Source organism: Phyllosticta citriasiana, assembly GCF_038021145.1.
Source record: "Phyllosticta citriasiana strain CBS 120426 chromosome Unknown IWZ02scaffold_5, whole genome shotgun sequence".
Classification (NCBI taxonomy): Eukaryota; Fungi; Ascomycota; class Dothideomycetes; order Botryosphaeriales; family Phyllostictaceae; genus Phyllosticta; species Phyllosticta citriasiana.
Window position 1 is genome coordinate 721,581 of NW_027117282.1, and position 13,487 is coordinate 735,067.

At 56.6% G+C, this 13,487-nt stretch overlaps 5 protein-coding genes across 5 annotated transcripts; 1 reads left to right on the top strand and 4 right to left on the bottom strand.

Annotated features, from left to right (window-relative positions):
• Window positions 1-238: 238 nt before the first annotated feature.
• Window positions 239-1,963, bottom strand: IWZ02DRAFT_226746 (3-ketoacyl-CoA thiolase B). Its single transcript, XM_066762902.1, has 3 exons — window positions 1,806-1,963; window positions 1,376-1,737; window positions 239-1,319 (listed from the first exon to the last, which is right to left on the bottom strand). Exons 1-3 carry the CDS (start codon window positions 1,929-1,931, stop codon window positions 518-520), a joined length of 1,290 nt encoding a protein of 429 aa, XP_066623698.1. The 5' UTR covers window positions 1,932-1,963; the 3' UTR covers window positions 239-517.
• A 365-nt stretch (window positions 1,964-2,328) lies between these two features.
• On the bottom strand, window positions 2,329-3,858 carry IWZ02DRAFT_226622 (uncharacterized protein). Its single transcript, XM_066762899.1, has 2 exons — window positions 3,616-3,858; window positions 2,329-3,452 (listed from the first exon to the last, which is right to left on the bottom strand). Exons 1-2 carry the CDS (start codon window positions 3,624-3,626, stop codon window positions 2,657-2,659), a joined length of 807 nt encoding a protein of 268 aa, XP_066623699.1. The 5' UTR covers window positions 3,627-3,858; the 3' UTR covers window positions 2,329-2,656.
• Window positions 3,859-4,905: 1,047 nt separating this feature from the next.
• On the bottom strand, window positions 4,906-7,510 carry IWZ02DRAFT_226647 (calcium ion transporter Vcx1). Its single transcript, XM_066762900.1, has 5 exons — window positions 7,122-7,510; window positions 6,394-6,785; window positions 6,218-6,343; window positions 5,325-6,157; window positions 4,906-5,212 (listed from the first exon to the last, which is right to left on the bottom strand). The coding sequence occupies exons 1-5, from the start codon at window positions 7,123-7,125 to the stop codon at window positions 5,128-5,130; spliced, it is 1,440 nt and encodes a 479-aa protein (XP_066623700.1). The 5' UTR covers window positions 7,126-7,510; the 3' UTR covers window positions 4,906-5,127.
• A 2,358-nt stretch (window positions 7,511-9,868) lies between these two features.
• On the top strand, window positions 9,869-12,196 carry IWZ02DRAFT_227039 (MFS putative major facilitator superfamily transporter). Its single transcript, XM_066762904.1, has 6 exons — window positions 9,869-9,987; window positions 10,053-10,107; window positions 10,166-10,424; window positions 10,487-11,301; window positions 11,365-11,510; window positions 11,763-12,196. The coding sequence occupies exons 1-6, from the start codon at window positions 9,961-9,963 to the stop codon at window positions 11,979-11,981; spliced, it is 1,521 nt and encodes a 506-aa protein (XP_066623701.1). The 5' UTR covers window positions 9,869-9,960; the 3' UTR covers window positions 11,982-12,196.
• Window positions 12,015-13,480, bottom strand: IWZ02DRAFT_227060 (ribose-phosphate pyrophosphokinase 4). Its single transcript, XM_066762905.1, has 4 exons — window positions 13,334-13,480; window positions 13,186-13,277; window positions 12,357-13,084; window positions 12,015-12,305 (listed from the first exon to the last, which is right to left on the bottom strand). Exons 1-4 carry the CDS (start codon window positions 13,402-13,404, stop codon window positions 12,231-12,233), a joined length of 966 nt encoding a protein of 321 aa, XP_066623702.1. The 5' UTR covers window positions 13,405-13,480; the 3' UTR covers window positions 12,015-12,230.
• Between the last annotated feature and the right edge of the window lie 7 nt (window positions 13,481-13,487).

A 13,487-nucleotide genomic window follows, 5' to 3' on the forward strand; every position in this document is an offset into this window, starting at 1 on the left:
GGCTGGCTCTCGCACACCCTTCGCGAGCTCCGCAATTGGTGCCTCGTTTGTCCCTGCACATATATCCATGAGTGCGTGGGCATTGCTTGCTGCTGGTGGGTGGATGCGCACTTGTTGTCACGTGAAGATTTTGATGTGATGGACATGACTGATTGAAAACGAAGCCACGAATTCTGGAAGAGTCTGTGCGTCGTCGTCGTGGTGATACGGACGGGTGTGAACGAATGCTTTCTAGCCCACCCGTTGCATGCAGCCACAATCTGAACATTGCAATGCTGCTCCCCGTGAAACACACATTCTACTCCAATGACAGCACGGCAAGGGGAGACGCGGTCCGTATGTATTCAACGTCCTCCACACGCCGATGTCCTCCTGCCGCTAAGTTGTCTTTCTAGTCACACAGGAAGGTCATCGAGGTCACAGAGAGAGAATCCAGTCAAAACGAGGGAAAGTCTCCCAATGCGTATGCCATTCATATCCACGATGAAGCAAATTAGACCAGAACCATCCGCTCGCTCTATTCAGCGACCCACACAGCCGCCATGCCCATACCCGTGCCGATACACATGCTAGTGACGCCAATCTTCTCACCACGGCGCTTCAATTCGTACAGCAGTGTCGAGACCTGCCTGGCGCCAGTGCAGCCAAGCGGGTGCCCAAAGGCAATGGCGCCACCCTTGGGATTGACCTTGTTGACATCGATGCCGAGCTCCTCAACGCAAAAGAGGCACTGCGAGGCAAACGCCTCGTTAATCTCGTAGACGTCGACATCACCTGTCGACAGGCCCGTCTTGGCCAGGGCCACGGGGATGGCGGCGGCGGGGCCGACGCCCATGAGCAGCGGCGGCACGCCCACGACCGACGCCTGCACAAACTTGCCCAGGATGGGCTGGCCCAGCTTGGCCGCCGTGCTGCGCTTCATCAGCAGCACCGCCGCCGCCCCGTCGCTGATTTGCGACGCGTTGCCCGCGTGGATGCTTCCGTCTTTGGCAAAGGCCGGCTTGATCTTGGCCAGCGACTCGGGCGTCATGCCCTCGCGCACGCCGTCGTCGCGCGACACGGTGATGCGGCGCTCCTCGTCCGTCTTGGGGTCGACGAAGAGGATGTTGTCCAGGGGCGCGATTTCATTGTCAAAGAGACCCTTCTTTTGCGCGTCGACGGCCTTTTGATACGACGCCGCGGCGAAGGCGTCTTGCTTGGACCGCGGGATCTTTTTGTCCTTGGCCATGGCTTCCGACAGTACGCCCATGGGCACGGTGCAGTTTTTGGATTCGGGGATGCTGTTGAGCAGTTCGGAGAACTCGGTCACGGCTTGCGGTCTACTCTGCGTCAGTCCACACCATCAAGAGCAACATGAGGCAGAGGAAATACTCACCCGTATTGAGTGCTCATGCTCTCCACGCCCGCACCGACACCCACTTCAATCATGCCGCTTCGGATCGCATTCGCAATGTCAACGCATGCCTGCAGCCCACTGCTACATTGCCTGTTCAAGCTCTTGACTGCGCTCGTTGTCGGGAAGCCAGCCGCAATGGCCGCTGCACGGAACTCGGTGGCACCGCCGCCAGGCGCAAGCACCGTGCCAACGGCAATATCCTCGACAACCTTGGGGTCGATCTTGGAGCGCGCAATGAGGTTCTTGAAGGCGCCGTACAAGAGGTCGGAAGCTTGCGTGTCCTTGAAGCCGCCGCGGCCGCCCTTGGTAATGGGTGTGCGCAGCGCGCACGTCACGACAATCTTGTGCGTCGAGTCAGTTTTCTGCTTCGCCGGGTGGTGTTGATGCCTGGGGAAGATGGCACACTTACATCATCGGGGTTCTTTTCCAAAATGGCCTGCTTGCCCATGGGACTGGAAGAAAGGTGGCCGGAGACTTGGGTAAGGCGCTCCTGTGCTACATCGCGCATCAGCATATATCCGCTCATCACTCGCATCCCGTGGAGCTCAAGCTCCCCGCTGACGAATATACATACCCTTGCGGTTGCTGCCGGTTTGGTTGGCCATTGTATTCGAAAAATTAGAGGAACTCGGAGGGAGATGCAGGTGGGAGAGATCGATCAACCGGTGAGCAGAGTGGCTTCTGGAGAGCAAAAGAAGCGTACGGGCGAAGGATGAGGTTGGTTGTCGAGCTGGGCTGATCAGACCGAGGCTCGCCGCATGTGGTTAGGGGCCTCGGATGCCGGATGACTAAGGGTCCTTCACATGAAGATCTCCCTGGGGCGGACCAGTCAGTGGACGAGAGGCGCAGCATTGCGTCACGGCGCCCCAGCCAGCTGACTCTGTCACTTTGGCTTGATTCGGGATGAAGTCCAAGTCGTAAAGCTTTGCTTTCCTGAAAGTAGGGCCGTCCTCATACACTCAACAACCTCTTCACTGAGTGGTTGTCTGCCGGCTGCAACGACGTCTACCTCTTTTCCCAGAATTCGCTGCCAAATCAAACGCCACGCTTCTCCTATCCATCCTCCAGCAGGCTCCAACTCCCGATTGATGCCAAAATAAAAATGTCTGCAGGGCACCCATCAAGCATTGATGGGTAGGCGGACAAAGGATGTCTGAGAGAAAAAGACAAGATAGGAAAATCAAAGACAAAAATATGACCCAGGTATATTCCAGAAAAGACGAATGCGAATGCCGCCTCGAGCCCACGAGATGCGGCACTTTACCGCCCACTCTCCTCATTCCTTAACCTCCGCTCCAACTCATCTGCAACACTCTCCCTCTGCACTTCCTCGTAATCCGGCGGAGGTTCTGCCGGAGGCTCGTAGTTGTCCGCAGGCTTGGGTGCCGCAGCAGCCACACTGTCCGGGCTGCTGGTGCCCAGTCCACTATCTCTGCCAGCGTCCACGTTCGATGCAGCTGGCGGCGCTGGATGTGCTGCCGAGAGAGCGGATGGCGCATCGACTGGGGGTGGAGGTTCGTATGCGGGCAGTTGGTCGAGGTGCACGGCTTCGAGGTTGACACCGCCAAAGGCACCAGGTCCGCGCAGGCTGTCGCTTTCTGTGTAGCGGCCACTCTCGCGCGCAACGTCCACGGCTTGCTGCAGGCGCTCCTTGATGCGTCCGAACGTTGTGGTAAAGTCGTATGCGCCACCGTCCTTGAACGTGAGCTTGAGCTCAAGCTCGCTGTGTTGAGGGGGAATATTGCCTCCGGGGACGGGTCGTACAAGAGCGAGCCAGTAGTTGGCGCCCCAAAGCGGTGTCACGACGTGCGTGTCGCGGAGGTTGAGGATAAAGGCTGCAAAGGACTGTAGTTGCTCGGTGGGTTTGGCTGGGAGGTAGACGACGCGCTGGTTGGTGAGGTATACTGTGCCAGCGCCGCTGGACAGGGAGAAGGGCTCGTGGCCAGGGAATTTGTTCTTCGACTGGAGCGACAGGGCGGCGCGCGGCGACGATTTCCAAAGGTGTTGCTCTCCCGGTAGAAGAGCGAAGCCGTCTGGCTCGGCGAGCATAACCCAACTGACCTTGTCAGCACAAGAACATTCTAGCTGAGCATCCCAGTACAGGCAGGTGAAGATTGTGCGAGTCCCAAGAGCAGGGCCAACTAAAAGCTGCCGGCGGGCAAGGATGCAAGCGAACGGTTGAGGTGGAGGCGCAGCGCAAGCCAAGGTACGATACTTACTTGAGGGACATGGTGACAGTTCTGTCGGACAATAGATTTGGTTGTTCCTGCAATGGTCTTGGACAGTGATTATGTCGGAGTGGGTGGTGGGAAAGCTTGGGTTCAGTTGTGAGATGAGGTAGGTGGATTGGGAAAGCGTCGAGGGAATGGAAGCTTGCTGCGGGACGCCAACCGGAGAGGGTCCGTGCACAAGCACCTCACATCACTCCCGGGTGCCGGGCCTCTTCCACGCCCACCTCAGTGCCATAACCTGCGGCTACAGCGCCTGGTGCCAGCCCACACTTGACGATTCTGTTCCTGGTTGAAGTATCTTCTCCATGTAACATTGTTCCAAAATACATCCGAGATTGTCGAGGGTTGCACTCGCTCCGCAGAGATACTGCCTCTCGTCAGCAGACGAACAAGCGGAGAACGTTCTACAAACGTTGACCAACAGAAAAGAGAAAGACCGAGTCAGTGTTTGTAATTGGTCTAGATGGTCGGACGGAGTCACGGAGCACGTCGGACGGACCCAGTTGTCAGTCTCCGGGCGGAGCCGGCGCACAGCGACCGACGGCGCAGTAGAGTCATCCCCGAAACCTGCGCCAGACATTTCCAACACGAGCAAATACAGGCAGGGAAAACCCTTTGAAGGCTTCGTGTTCACCATGACAGCTCATGCACGTCAGAGTTTTTCTCAGTCAGAGAGCTTGAGCTACGTTGATTCATTATCACTACGCTCTCCCGCAAGCAGCACGCATCTTGGAACAGTCTCTTGCGCCACAACGCTGCCACTGCGTCCAACATCATCCCCAATTTTCCCCCTCTCCGCTCTAAAACCTCGCCGTTCATGTCGCCGTCCTCCCACTGGTGTGAATGAACAGCCCCAGGATTCTCGTATATACAATCCAAACATCCGCATCTTTCCAACCCACTCCAACTGCTTTGTCCAATGAAAGACGCAGACACCGCACCCCAACGCAAGCAATGAATCCAAGCCAGCCAGGTTACTTGTTCAGCCGTCAAAAAGGGGTACAATAGAAAAGCCGAGGACATAGGGAAGGAGGTCCAAGAGAGACAGACAGACATCTGTGTAGGACAGGGGAATTGATGACCAAGCCGGCAGACTCCTTCAAGATGAGAGCTTCTTGTCCAATGACAAGTTTGATGGGAGACGCAGACAGACGGACAAATGAAATGGACTAGAAATACAAGCGCCACAGACGCCACCAACACGCTCGCACACGCACAACGCAAACTGTGACTGCCGTCGTAAAACTAGGAAAGGCTCTATCAACAACATGGGAAGAAACTAATCGCACTGTAGGATTTGCGCGCTCAGAGGCGACAATCGAGCGGAAGCCCGCGGAGGGCTTTCCCACGGAAAGACGTCGACGAAAGGCCAGAGAGTGCTGCAGCGGAACCCCATTTTCCATTTTTGCTGCCAGGCTAGGTGACATGCTACCTAGTATACCGCTGCTGCTCGGGATCTGGCCTTGCTCGGCGTTTTCCGGGCAAAATCGTAGTAAGCGTCTACGCAAAGCCGGACTTGGCCAGGCCGGTAATGTCGCCGGCGTTGTCTGGGTAAACGTAAAAGGCGACGGCGATGATGATATACCTAAGTTCGTGTCAGTGCGTTGTTTCAATCTTGACGCCGTGCCCAAGACATGCATGCATGCAGCAGACAGTATTGCAGATGCAGGACAAGAAATGAAAAGGGAGATACTCACGTTCCAATGCACATTGCACCCTCGAGATAGTTGCTCTTGCCGTCTTGAATCAAGTAGTTCATAACCAGCACACTGACGAAGAAGACGACCGTCTCAAACGTCTGGAAGTGCAGCGTCATCGGGATGCCCATGATCCAGCCGAGCAAGACTAGCGCAGGCGTCACAAACAGCGCAATCTGCATGCTCGAGCCGATCGCAACGTTGATGGCCAAGTCCATTTTGCTCTTGTATGCCACAACTACCGCCGTGACGTGCTCTGCCGCATTGCCAACAATGGGAAGCAGAATGAGACCGATGAACGTCTTGGAAATGTGCGCAGTCTGAACGATGCTGTCGATGCTGTCGACCAGGTACTCTGCGCAAACAGCAACGGCAACGGTGATGACGACCAATGTAAAAGCGGCTGCCACGGGGCCCAGCGTCTTGCCCTCTGGTCCCTCTTCATGGTTGGCATCCTCGCTGTCAGGCGGCGCCTCGACCTCGGCGAACAGCTGGGCGTGCGACTTGAGCTGGAACCACAGGTATAGAATGTAGAGAAGCAACAGGATGATGGCAGTCCCGTGCGACAGGACGAGGATGTGCTGTTCGCTCTCCTTGTCAGATCCAGGCAGGACCGAGTAAAGCGTGGCAGGAATGATGAGCGAGGCGCAAGCCACCGCCATCAAAGATGACATGGTCGAGGCGACGGTTTCGTTGAATGCTTGCTCGCTGCGACTAATTCCGCCTGCGAGGAAGCAGCATCCGAGGACGAGGAGGCTGTTGGAGAGGATAGAGCCCAGCATGCTAGACTGCACGATTCGAATCTCGCCATTCTTCAAGGCCACAATGGAAACCTGTGCGCGCGCACCAGTCAGAAAAAGAAAATGATCATTCCTATCAGTGCGCAAACTCACGATCAGTTCAACGGCATTTCCAAAGGTCGCGTTCATCAAACCACCAATCGTCTGTCCCAGCTTGGCCGAAAGCTCTTCCGTCGCAAAACTCAACAGGGCAGCAAGGGGGATAATGGCGACAAAGTTCTGCGCACACGTAAGCGATGGAGTCGCAACTTGGGATGGCGCAAGCGTACAAGACAAAAGACGGCGGATGGAGACCAGCCAAGGGCGCCTGCGATTATGCCCAGCGGCACGAAGACGAGCAGCACATTGACGTAGTTACTAGCCAACACCTGCCAGGTGGTGTAGGAGACGAGGCCGGAGTAGCGCACGTAAGCGCGACGATCATGATGACCCCAGGGTTCGGGTTCGTGGTGGTTGGCGGATGAGCTGTGAGCCAAGTTGTTTGCAATCAAGGGAGTGACCTCGGAAACGATGGAGGCAGTGCCGTTCTCGCCGGGGGTGTGATGATGGCTGTTGGAGTTGCCGCCGTTGGCGTGGGCTGGCGGCGACATGTTCTCAGTGTTTGAAGGGCTGAGGGAGCCGTACTTGGAGGAGTGGCGGCGGTGGAATTTTTGCAGGAAACCTTTGTAATAGACTGTGGCGGAGGGCCAATGGACATCAGCATTTCCCAAAGCTTGGCTAGGGCTCGGAGCGTGTCGAAGAATGCAGGGCGCTGGGGCCCTTGATGTAGTACAGTGATGGTTGGGGGGGGGGGGAAAAAAGGGAAAAGGGGGATTGAGTTGAATGGGCAGGGGAGGATCGATGAGAGAGTGGATAAGTTGAATCCCAAGCGACAGGCAGGGTCCCAGCAGGAAGAAGGGTGCCAAGACGAGCCTAATGTGTTGGATGATGTCGGAGGAGGAGGACAAAGAGGAGAGGCGGGATGGCGTGCGGGCTGGACGAATGCAAGGTCACATACCCATGGCTGATGGCTGCAGAAAAACCAATGCGAATTGTGGTTACGGTCGGTCGGTCAGTCAGTCAGTCAGTCACGGAGCCGGGGCGGATCGAAGCGGGAGGAGATGGGGATGAGTGAGATGAACAGCCGTCAGGTGGAATTCCGAATCGAGAGGTACAACGGGAGGCGGTGCAAGGCCGCTGCAGTGGGCGGAGAGCGGCGTGGTGACTTGCAGCGAGGCTTTGCAGATGAGGAGCGTAGGTCCGGTGATGATGGAGGAGAGAATGGGGGAGGAGAAGCGGGAGGGGAAGAAGACCGGCAGGCCGTCCAGACCAGGACTGGGAGTTGGACAACGGAAGCACATTGGGCCCGCTGGGCGACGTAGGTAGCCAATGGGGACGTGACGTTGGTGGTGTTGAGGTATTTCTTGGCGGGGCGCGAGGGGGCTGTGCAGTCAATGGAAGCCAGCCAGGACACCTCCGCTCTCTGCCTCTCCCACGGCGACACGACACGACACGACACGACACGACACGACACACATGTTACGATTCTCCCACGGCGAAACACGAACATCCACGAGTCCAAAACACCACCATCACCATCACCACCACCACCACCACCAGCCATGTGGGAACTGCCCTGCGTCCTCCGGCTACAATACCAGCTGCTCAGTGCCGAGCCGACGTTCGCGTACCTGTCACCTCTCCACGTTCTCGGGCAATTTATTAAGCTGCTGCATCCCAGCCCATCGCCAAGTCCCGCTACTCACCCTCGGCCAAGCTTCGCCATCCGCCGCGCCAAACGACCATCATGATGCAACGGGTAGGTCGGTGGCTACCGAGACGTCCTCTGTTTGTACCCCCGCCGCTGTTTGATTGATGACCGTCCAAGACACTGCAGTGCCAAGCATCCGCCTGTTGTGGCGAAGCACAAAAAAAAAAAAAAAAGATCCATATTTTCCTCCATCTTGTCCTCCGCTAGATAATAGCCCTCGTTGTTCCTTCATCACTCCTTCTCCTCCGCTTGCGCACTTCTGAGCCGTCCGTCTATGCGCGCGGAAAACTCACCGTCATTATTTTCCTTTTGCGCCGTTATGCCGCTCCAAGGCCGTTGGTCGCCATGGACAAGGCGCAGCGAGCAGTAGCCTGTCAGGCAGTCGGAGCATGGAGCACAGTCTGCGGGGTAGAGTTACTCGCAATCACCAGGCTGATCACCATTTGGACCGTGAATGCCGTGCGCACTTGCCATTAGACAGAGATGCGGGCACAACGCCGCAGGGAAGAAAACAAGAGTAAGCTGCGTTATCTGCCCCTCCGTTCGTCTGCCTGTCAGTGTCAAGCTCGTCGCCATGTGCCTGCGCGTATCGCCGTCCACAGCCATGATGGCGGGCGAAAACGAAGACCGAAGATGAATTCGGCCAAGGCTGCGACCCAACGAGTCACCTCCCGCTTCAGCCCCGTCGTGTCCGGCGTCGAACAAATAAACCGATAGGCAGACGAGCGGTGGCGCAGTAGATGGGACATCGGGCTTGGTGAAAAAGAAGCCTTGGCCCGACCTCTTGTTTGTCGTCTCAGACGGGATGACGACAGACAGGGTGCCTCGGGTCGAATCCAGCCTCATCAGGAGACGCGGACGATGATTGCACTATCGTGCGGTACGGTACGACACGGCCATGAGGCTAAGGCTGATGCTGTCTGCCCATGTCAGATGTGACTATGTTGAGCATACGAGGCTCGTTCCTCGCAGAAAAGAAGGTTCGGTCGAGAGACAAGAAAAATTCGTGTCATGAACTGAGCGCGGGTGAGAAGTATTAAAGTGCTTTTGGCAGTAAGTGAGATTGGTGGTATTCCGTCTTCTCAGACAAGCGAACATACGGAGCAGCTGAATGATTATGTTTGTTCTGGCCCTCGGTCGCAAGCCTCGAAGACAGCCTCGACAGCAGCCACGCAGACCACACGCGCAGCGCTGTTTGATAAAAACAAGTGACTGGGCCATGAGGTGTTTATCCGACCACCTCACACATCACCACCCAACTCACGTGAGCCACGTCCCAGAGCCATCTCACTCACAAACTGCCCACAGAAAAGCGCAGAGCGCCAGACGGAAATCACCCCAGAGCCTCCCCACAGGACAAAGGGCGTGCGTCAATAAGTCAGCAAGTAGACTTTCTGGGGTCCCCGCAAAACAACGCAACCAGATTGGCGGAGAAACCCCCCCCCCCCCCCCCCCCCCCCCCCATCAACCCTTGTCAACATGGCTGCCGCCCACGCCCACGCCCACCACACGGACGGGGTAGGCAAGCGGCACACGCGCACACAGAACAGCTCCGTCCCAGGATCGGGGTTGGCATTTGCACAAAGCCGCTGCGCGGCCCAGTAGCGAGATCCTCTGGCCGCCCCAATGGGCCAGCCGAGAAGACTGCTGTGCTGTTTTGTCTCCAATCACCTGTCCGTCACCTTGTCCACCGCGGCCGCCTTGTCACGAGCTCTTTGGCGGGCAAGCGACTCGAGGCGCTCGCTGTCGAAGGATTGCATCACGCACGCTGGGCAGCCAGCAAGCGAAGCCTTCTCTCTTTTTGTCTCGAGACAAAGAATCAGAGAGGCGCCCTTGGAAGGATGGCCCATTTAGGCGCGGTGGGCGAGTTTTTCCTGGGCCGGGGGTGGTGGCTTTCGTGATGATGCGGAGAAGCGCTGGCATTTGGGGGGAAAATGTATAAAAATAACGTCTCCTTTGTGCGGTAGATTCAAAGTACCTTTGCGCCTGAACTTGTGGTGTTGCTGCGCTCTCAACTCCACCCGCCATTTTTATTTCAAAATAATCGCACTGCTGCTGTTGATCCCTGGATACAGTGCTTTTAGCCATGGCTTTGCCGCCCAAATGGTACCAGGTATGCGATCAAAGCAAAGCTGGAGCAGACGCTGGCCTCGTCGCATCAGACTGACCGTCGGGCAGTTTCTCGTCTGCGTCTTCGCGTCGCTAGGCTCCGTCCTCTACGGATACGACCTGGGTACTTTGACATCAGTTGCTACCGGCACGCCAAACCTCTGCTGAAACCAGTCTCTCAGGTGTCATCGCCGAAGTCATTGCCAGCGGATCCTTCATCACCAAGTTCGGCGACGATGACGACAAGACGGGCGCCGTCGTGTCCGTCTTCACGGGCGGTGCCTTTTTTGGCGCCATGTTCGCCGGCCCAACGGGCGACTACCTGGGTCGAAAGCTGACCATCTTGATTGGCTCGCTCATCTTCATCCTCGGTGGTGGCCTGCAGACCGGTGCTCAGAATATCGACTACCTGTATTCTGGGCGCTGCCTGGCCGGCGTAGGGTGCGTGATATTGTGTCAGACAGGTTGTGATTCAGGGGGTTACTGACTGACAGTCTCCCCAGGGTTGGCTTTCTCGTCATGGTGATCCCCTTGTACCAGGCCGAACTGGCCCACCCCTCAATCCGCGGCCGCGTGACTGCATTGCAGCAATTCATGCTGGGCATCGGTGCTCTGGCCGCCTCCTGGATCAGCTACGGCACGTACATCGGCTTCTCCGAAACGGACAACCGGCAATGGCGCGTATCGCTGGGAATCCAAGTCGTGCCGGCCGGTCTTTTGGCCATGCTGATCCTGCTGTTCCCCGAATCACCTCGCTGGTTAATTGACCACGGCAGACCGGACGACGGGCTGCGCACGCTGGCCAAGCTGCACGCGCACGGCAACCAAGACGACGTGTGGGTGCGCGCCGAGTTTGAGCAGATCCAGGAGGCCATCACCGTCGAGCACGAGCACGAGGCCAAGTCGTACACCGAGCTCTTCACCAACAAGTCGTGCTTCCGCCGTCTCTTCATCGCCGTCTCTCTCCAAGCCTCGGTCCAGATGACAGGCGTCTCGGCCATCCAGTACTACTCGGTCGACATTTACAAGCAGATTGGCATTGCTGGCGACGACACGCTCAAGTACCAGGCCATCAACTCGGTCATTGCCCTCGTGGCTCAGTTTTTCACCATCCTCTTCATTGACCGCACCGGACGCCGCTGGCCGTTGATCTTTGGCAATCTGGGCAACTGCGTCACCTTCATCATCGCCACGACGCTGCTAGCCAAATTCCCACCAGGGGCGACGGGCAATGACGGCGCGAGTTGGGGCTTCATCGCCATGACGTGGCTCTACAACTTCTCGTTCAGCTGCACGTGTGGGCCTCTTTCCTGGATCAGTGAGTCTTTTGGTGGCCCATTCCAAGATTATGCGAGAGTGCTGTTGTGCTGACCGTGAAAAGTTCCTGCTGAGATTTTCGACACCCGCACGCGCAGCAAAGGCGTCTCTATTGCGACCATGGTTTCTTTCGCGTTCAATACCATGATTGGCCAGGTTACGCCAAAGGCTCTCTCGGCTGTCGGATACAAGTTCTACATTCTCTTTGTGGTAAGTTGGCGTGTGGAAAAAAAAAAAAAAAAAACCAAAAAAAATTAAAAAAGGGGGGAGGGGGGGGAATAAAAGAAAACCCCCGGCGCCGTGGCTGCACCAGGGGTAATGCACTCACCATGCCGGATGAGGGTCGGGAGCAGTCGTCTGCTGCCACAAATGTGCCCAACGAGCACCATTTCTTTCGGCCCCCCGCTGTGCCACGTCAAATCAAAACCTCCAGGACGCACCAGCTGATCCGTCTGAATCCAGGTCTGCAACTTCACCAACGCGGTTTTCTTCTGGGCGATACTGCCCGAGACGGCCCGCCGCCCGCTCGAAGAGATGAACTACCTGTTCACGAACGCGCCGTACTTTGTGCCGACGATGGACTACGCAACCGTCGAGACGCGCGACTTGGAGCGCAGAATCGAGGAGGTCGAGCGCAAGGGGAGCTTCAGCGTGCATCACGAGGAGGCGTCTGTGCGATAGGTAGATGCTGGTGCAATTGGGTCGACTCGCCTATGATTGGCTCGCTCCTGTTCAGAATATCCCTATGCTGTAGCCTTGTCTTAATTCATGTACTTTCATATGTACCTTGCCCCATGCGCAAAAGGCCCGGGCTTTGATCAATCCCTTCCGTAAGGACGCGCTTCATAACCCACGCCGTACGCCCATGAGAAAAATCATTTCAACCTCCCAATGCAAACCATTTCAGCTGGCGCCCGGAAATGCCTCACTTTAGTCCACCGGAGCGTGCTTGAAGAGGAAAGATACAGACTCTCCGTTGTGAGTACGACGGCAAGCTTCAGCAAGCTAGTTTCTGTTAGCGCATGCCACTCGTTTATACAATGACCTTTTACTTACCGTCGGGCTTATGTCGATGGTCTCAATCCTGGGGCAGATGAGCTTCTTTTCTTCATGCGGCACAGTGTTGGAAACCACAAGCTTCTCCAGCTTGCTGTTGTTGAGAGCCTCGATAGCGTTTCCGCTGAGGATGCCGTGCGTCACGATAGCAATCGCGGACTTTGCGCCGTGCTGAATCAAGACATCCGCAGCCTTTACCAGGGTACCGCAGGTGTCTGCCATGTCATCTACAATGATTGCGCACTTGCCAGTGACGTCTCCGACAAGCACCATTTTCGAGACCTCGTTTGGCCTAGCGCGCTCCTTGTGAATCAAAGCGAAGCCCAAGTCCAATCCGTCAGCGATGCTGGTTGCCCTTTTCGCGCCACCGGCATCAGGACTGACAATGACGCAGTCCTTGACTGGAAGGTTTTCCCGAATCCAACGGAGAGTGCTAGGCTCGGCATACAGGTTGTCAACAGGGACGTTGAAGAAACCTTGGATTTGGGACGCGTGCAGATCCATTGTGATTACATGGTTACAGCCAGCAGTCTGGAGCATGTTCGCCATGAGTTTGGCCGTAATGGGGGCGCGGGACTTGTCCTTCTTGTCCTGGCGGGCGTATGGGAAATTTGGTATGACGGCGGTGATGCGGCGTGCCGAAGCCGTCTTGCACGCGTTGATCATGATGAGGAGCTCCATCAGACCGTCGTTGATGTCGCCGGGGGCAGTGGATTGGAGAATGAAGACTTGGCGTCGTTAGTCTGTCCATTTCCGTACAAAACGCTAGGTCGTGCAGGACTGAGCACAGCTGGGGCAGCAGAGACAGCGTAGAAGGGCTAATGAATACCATCTTCGTCGCGCACAGACTCTCCAATCGTGACAGAAGTCTCCTGGTTGGAGTACTGGAGCACCAGAATCTTGGTGAGCTCAATGCCGAGTCTACGCGGGTCAAACAGTCAGTGCGAGAGGTGCGGCAGCAAGAAGGAGGGAAGTACCTGTCGGCTACGAGTTTGGCCAGCGAAGGGTGGCTGTTGCCGGTGAGCAGCTTGATCGAGTTGGTGGCCATGTTGAGCGTTTCCGGACGTCAGCTTAGAGACTGGCGCACCTGGATGGTGGAGCTGCGGTGGTGTCGTCGACTTTTGGGCCAAA

Excerpts from the sequence above, each read along its gene's own strand:
- IWZ02DRAFT_226746 (XM_066762902.1), bottom strand. The coding sequence starts at position 1,931 with ATGCGAGTGATGAGCGGATATATGCTGATGCGCGATGTAGCACAGGAG. Across the intron at positions 1,738-1,805 it reads TGGAAAAGAACCCCGATGAT|ATTGTCGTGACGTGCGCGCT; the intron begins GTAAGTGTGCCA and ends TCGACGCACAAG. Across the intron at positions 1,320-1,375 it reads AGCATGAGCACTCAATACGG|ACCGCAAGCCGTGACCGAGT; the intron begins GTGAGTATTTCC and ends GACGCAGAGTAG.
- IWZ02DRAFT_226647 (XM_066762900.1), bottom strand. Across the intron at positions 6,344-6,393 it reads CATCCGCCGTCTTTTGTCTT|AACTTTGTCGCCATTATCCC; the intron begins GTACGCTTGCGC and ends ACGTGTGCGCAG. Across the intron at positions 5,213-5,324 it reads GGTGCAATGTGCATTGGAAC|GTATATCATCATCGCCGTCG; the intron begins GTGAGTATCTCC and ends ACACGAACTTAG.
- IWZ02DRAFT_227039 (XM_066762904.1), top strand. The coding sequence starts at position 9,961 with ATGGCTTTGCCGCCCAAATGGTACCAG. Across the intron at positions 9,988-10,052 it reads TGCCGCCCAAATGGTACCAG|TTTCTCGTCTGCGTCTTCGC; the intron begins GTATGCGATCAA and ends ACCGTCGGGCAG. Across the intron at positions 10,425-10,486 it reads CGCTGCCTGGCCGGCGTAGG|GGTTGGCTTTCTCGTCATGG; the intron begins GTGCGTGATATT and ends CAGTCTCCCCAG.
- IWZ02DRAFT_227060 (XM_066762905.1), bottom strand. The coding sequence starts at position 13,404 with ATGGCCACCAACTCGATCAAGCTGCTCACCGGCAACAGCCACCCTTCG. Across the intron at positions 13,085-13,185 it reads GTCTGTGCGCGACGAAGATG|TCTTCATTCTCCAATCCACT; the intron begins GTATTCATTAGC and ends AACGACGCCAAG. Across the intron at positions 12,306-12,356 it reads CCATCGACATAAGCCCGACG|CTTGCTGAAGCTTGCCGTCG; the intron begins GTAAGTAAAAGG and ends AACAGAAACTAG.